Source organism: Meleagris gallopavo, chromosome 23, assembly GCF_000146605.3.
Source record: "Meleagris gallopavo isolate NT-WF06-2002-E0010 breed Aviagen turkey brand Nicholas breeding stock chromosome 23, Turkey_5.1, whole genome shotgun sequence".
NCBI classification, from domain to species: Eukaryota; Metazoa; Chordata; class Aves; order Galliformes; family Phasianidae; genus Meleagris; species Meleagris gallopavo.
The window spans coordinates 4,140,612-4,145,600 of NC_015033.2; the positions used below are offsets into that span (position 1 = coordinate 4,140,612).

Below are 4,989 nucleotides of genomic sequence, written 5' to 3' on the forward strand. Positions count from 1 at the left end.
GAGAAAACGGGGAGGTAAATTGCAGTGATTCATCGCGGGCAGATCGGAGGCAGGAAATGGGAGTTCGCTGCCTGCCCCGTGCCCGCCGTGGGCTCGGGCTTAGCGGGGCCTGGCGTGCAGCGGGGGCCTGACAGCGCCGGGCAGAGCGTCCCTACGGAGCATCCCTGCATCGCGCACGGCGGAGCCCCCAGGGAAGGAAAGCGCCGGGCTAAGGCCGAGAACCGGAGGATTTCGCCTGCGTTTCTCTGGAGCTGCCCGTGAGCGGGGGAACGGGGCCCGCTGCGGTGGGCGAGCTTATCTCGGGGTCAGCATCCCTCCCTGGGGGAGCTGCAGGGTGGCGGTGGGCCGGGGGGCCCCATTGAGAAATGGAGCGTGGGAAAAAGGGGGCGGGGCTTGGGGGCTGCCTGCCTGCGGATTGGCTGGGGGTGGGGGAGAGACCCCCGAAAGGTGCCGGAATGGAGGGGGCAGCCCTGAGCCCGCACCCGCTGGGGATGCCCCTGGACCCCTCGACCCGTGTTTTTTGCAGCCGGCGGTGTCACGAGTTGCACGGGTCTCAGCCTCAAAACCCCTTTGAGGCACATCCTTATGGCTAACCTCTCCCCTTCCCCCCCACCACGAGATGCTGCCACCCCCAGGGTGCAGGGACCCCAGCTTGGGGTCAGGATTTGGGTACCTGTGGATCTTGCTTGGGTTTCATTTGGGCCACATGCATCTTATTTGGGGTCAGGGTGCGGGGACCCCTCACATCACAGTTGGGATCAGGACGTGGGTACCTGTGTCATGCTTGGGACATGGGACTCTGCACAGAGCTTAGGGGCAGAGGGTGAGAACCCTGTTATAGTGATGTGGTGATGAGTTTGGGACATGGGGACTTTGCACTGGGGGCAGGGTCTGGATTTGGGGACACCTGCACAACACTCCTGCATCCCAACCCTTGCACTGAGGCTGGGCCACTGGGAGCCTCACATGGTGCTTGGGGTGAGGTCGGGGTTGGGATCCAGAAACCTTGTATTGCGGTAAAGATCTGGGAACCTCTGTGATGGGGTTAGGATTTGGGAACATCTGCATCGGGGTGAGGATTTGGGGACCTCTGCACTGGGGTAAGGATTTAGGAAGCTGCTGCCATGAAGAAGAAGATGACAGCCAACGGAAGGGGGCCGGATCCGGCACCACCACCCCCTCGCACCCGGGGCATCGCCAAGCCAGCAGAGGTGAGGCCATTGGGGTGCAGGTGTGACCCACAGTGTCGCATCCCCTTGTCATTGGGGAATCCCATGGGGGGCTGCTGAAGCAGGATGGGATTGTTGCCTCCCCCAGTACGTGGGTTCCTTCATGCTGGAGGCGCTGGAGCTGCAGCAGCACGCAGGGCAGCTGGAGGAGCAGCTGCGGGCACTGAAGGTGGGCCATCCCCACGGCTGGTGGGGGGGCACCAAATGGCAGTGGGGAACCCCACCACCACTCCCGTGTCCCCACCAGGATTGCCCCAGGAGGAAGTCTGTGGTGCTCAGGTTCAGCCTGCAGGGACTGAAGGTCTACGGAGCTGATGGGGAGGTGGGTGCTGGGTGCAGGGTGTGATGCGATGCGCAGGGTGCAACGCGCAGGGTGCCGGGTGCCACTTTGAAGAGCTGCTCTGGGGGTTCTGCAGCACTCGGAGCATAGCTGCCCGCTTTGCAGATGAGCATTTGCAGCCAGGCTCGGGCCGGGCTCCGCTCACACCACGGTCTCAGCCAGGCCCCGCTGTCGCTGCAGACACTGCTGATGGCGCACGCGCTGCGCCGCATCCTGTACAGCACCTGCCTGCACACTGAGCGTCAGTTCGCCTTCGTGGCCCGCAACCCCCGCAGCCCCCCCAGCTCACTGTTCTGCCACCTCTTTGTGGGCCCCCCAGGCGAGGTGCGTGCCTGTATGCTCCCACCCTCCCACTCCCTTAGCGCTTCAATTAATTTTTGCGTTATCGTTCTGACTCTATCCCCTCTCTCCCTGCAGGTGCACGTGCTGCACCTCCTGCTGTGCCGCTCCTTCCAGCTCTGTTACCTCCAGGCACACCCTGAGCTGCAGGCGGCTGAGCCCGACCCCCCCCACTGCTGCGGGAGCCCCTCAACCCCGAGGAGGTGTCACGCAACGTCAATGCGCTGCTGTCCCTGCGGCGCCTGCCTGCCCTCGGACCTCTGGGTGCAGGGGTGGGTGCAGCGCACACTGCACAGGAAATGCTTCCATGGTGCATCTTTGCACAATGCACCTTTGCGTGGACCGTTTTTTTCATTGTGCATTTTTTTCCCCACGGTGCAGATTTCCACAGCGGATCTTTTGCACAATGCATTTTTGCACAACATATTTTTGCATGACTCATTTTTTCGCATGCTGCATTTTTGCACAGCATATTCTTTGCACAGTCCATTTTTGCACGGCGCATCCTTGCACGGTGCATCTTTGCACAGCACATTTTTCCATCATGTCTTGCACAGCCTTTCCTTGCACAGATTTTGCACCAGGTGAACTTCCTTCCCACGGTGCTTTGGATACCTTGCACAGCACATCAGCAAAGCCTCTTCTTGCAGGCTGCTTTCACAGCACTTCCCCTGCTGCTTTCAGTGCTGTATTTTGCACCGCCCTTCTTTGCGTGGTCTTTTCCATCATGCAGTTGTATGCAGCACATCTTTGCACAGAGCATTTTGCACAGCCCACCCTGCATGGCTTTATCTCATGGCGTTTTGCACAGCACTTTTTGCACAGCATATTACACAGCCCTTCCTTGCACGGCCTTTCCTCGCACCGTGTTTTACACTCAGCCTATTTCCACAGCACGTTTTTGCACAGCATTTGCTTCAAGAGAGACGGGTGGAGGCTGAGGGCCGCGCTGTGGGTTGGCATCCAGGGAACCCCTATTGCTCCCCAGTGCTGGTGCGCAAAAAGGCGATCCGCAGCAAAGTGCTGCGTTCGGGTGCCTACCGAGACTGCGGGGCTGAGAGCCAACTGCAGCAGAGAGAGGGTGGTGAGTGGGGGGAGCTTGGGGGGCAGGGAGGGGGCCTGGGGTCAAAGAGCAGTTTGGGGGTCATAGAGGACATTTGGGTGGAGGGAAGGACTTTGGGGGGGAGTCAAAGAGATGATCTGGGGGTCAAGGAGGGGATCTTGGGGTCAATGAGGGGATTTGGCATCAAGGAAGGGATCTTGGGGTCAGAGAGGGAATTTGGGATGGAGGAGAGGATTTGGGGGGTCAAAGAGAGGATTGCGGGGCCATTGAGGGGATTTAGGGTCAGAGAAGGGATTTGGGTGGAGGAGAGGAACTTTAGGAGTCAAAGAGATGACTTGGGGGTCAAGAAGGGGATCTTGGGATCAACGAAGGGATTTTGGGATCAGAGAGAAGATTTGGAATTGAGGAAAGGATTTGGGGGGCCAAAGAGAGGATTTCGGGGTCAAGGAGGGGATTGCGGGGCCATTGAGGGGATTTGGTGTCAAGGTGGGGATTTGGGTGGAGGAGAGGACTTTGGGAGTCAAAGAGATGATTTGGGGGTCAAGGAGGAGATCTTGGGGTCATTGAAGGGATTTTGGGGTCAGAGAGGGGATTTGGGATTGAGAAGAGGATTTGAGGATATTTGAGGGGATTCTAGCGTCAGAGAGGGGTTAGAGGTTGAGGATATGGGGGATCAAAGAGAGGATTTGGGGGCCAACAAGGGGATTTAGGGTCATTTGAGGGGACTTGGGGGTCAGGGAGGAGATTGCGAGGCCATTGAGGGAATTTGGGGTCAAGGTGGGGATTTTGGGGTCAGAGAGGGGATTGTGGGGCCACTGAGGGGGTTTGGGGTCAAGATGGAATTTTGGCAGATCAGGAAGGGGATTTGGGGGTTCAGGAGAGGAGAGGGGTCAAGGAGGGGATTTTGGGGTCAGAGAAGGGATTTGGGGTTGAGGAAAGGATTTGGAGTCATTTGAGGGGATTCTGGGGTCAGAAGGGGTCAGAGGTTGAGGATTTCGAGGATCAAATAGAGGATTTGGAGGCCAAAAAGGGGATTTGGGGTCATTGAGAGGATTTGGGTATCAAGGAGTGGATTTGGGTTTGAGAGGATTTTTGAGATCAAAGAGAGGATTTCGGCATCAACGAGGGGATTTGGGGTTGTTGACGGAATTTAGGGTCAAAGAGGAGATTTGGGACTAAGGAGAAGTATTTGGGATGAGGATAGGATTTTGGGGTCAGAGAGGATTTGGGGTCAAAGAGAGGATTTTGGAGCCAATGTGAGGATTTGGCATGAAGGATAGGATTTGAGGTTTAATGAGAGGATTTGGGGGTCAAGCAGAGGATTTAAGGTCAAAAAGAGGGAGACAAGGAGGGGATTTGGTGTGAATGATAGGAAATAGGGATCACTGTGAGGATTTGGGTGTCAAGGAGGGGATTTCGGGTTCAAGAGGGATTTTGGGGTCAGAGAAAGGTTTTGATGTCAAGTAGGAGATCTGGGATCAAGGAGGGGATTTGGTGTAAAGGATATGATCTGGGGTTGGAGAGAGTATTTTGGGGGTGAGGGAGAGGATTTAGGGCCAAAGAGGATTTTGGGGCCAAGGAGGGGATTTGGGGCTGGTAAGGGGATTTGGGGTGAGGATTTGGGGTTAGGATTTTGGAGTAAAGAGAGGATTTGGGGATCAGTGAAGGGATATGAGGTCATCAAGGGGAATTTGGAGTCAAGGAGGGGATTTGAGATTAAGGAGAGGAGTTGGGTGTCAAAGGAAGGTTTTGAGGTCAAGGAGGAGATTTGTGATCGAGGAGAGGAGTCGGTGGGGAAGACAGGATTTGGGGTCACATTTGGTGTTGGTGAGGGGTCAGGGATAGGATTTGGGGCTCAAAGAAAAGATCCTGGGGGGCAAGGAGGGGATTTGGGGCCGGACACCCACCCACCTCCCCCAGCCCCATCGGGATGGGAGAGCAGAAGCGCGCGGGGCCTGGCGCTGCTCCCTGACACCGAGGCCGCCCTCGCCGAGAGCGTGTGGGCCTTCGCCGGCATC

General features: G+C 57.2%; 1 protein-coding gene across 1 annotated transcript in view; it reads left to right on the forward strand.

Annotated features, from left to right (window-relative positions):
• The first annotated feature begins 413 nt into the window (after positions 1-413).
• SH2D5 (SH2 domain containing 5) overlaps positions 414-4,989 on the forward strand; it is a 16,821-nt gene continuing 12,245 nt past the window's right edge. Inside the window, 8 exon segments of the mRNA XM_031556724.1 lie at positions 414-1,211; positions 1,318-1,398; positions 1,477-1,551; positions 1,750-1,893; positions 1,987-2,074; positions 2,077-2,180; positions 2,803-2,992; positions 4,892-4,984. Of these exon segments, the coding sequence (XP_031412584.1) occupies positions 1,125-1,211; positions 1,318-1,398; positions 1,477-1,551; positions 1,750-1,893; positions 1,987-2,074; positions 2,077-2,180; positions 2,803-2,992; positions 4,892-4,984 (862 nt within the window). The 5' untranslated portion in view covers positions 414-1,124.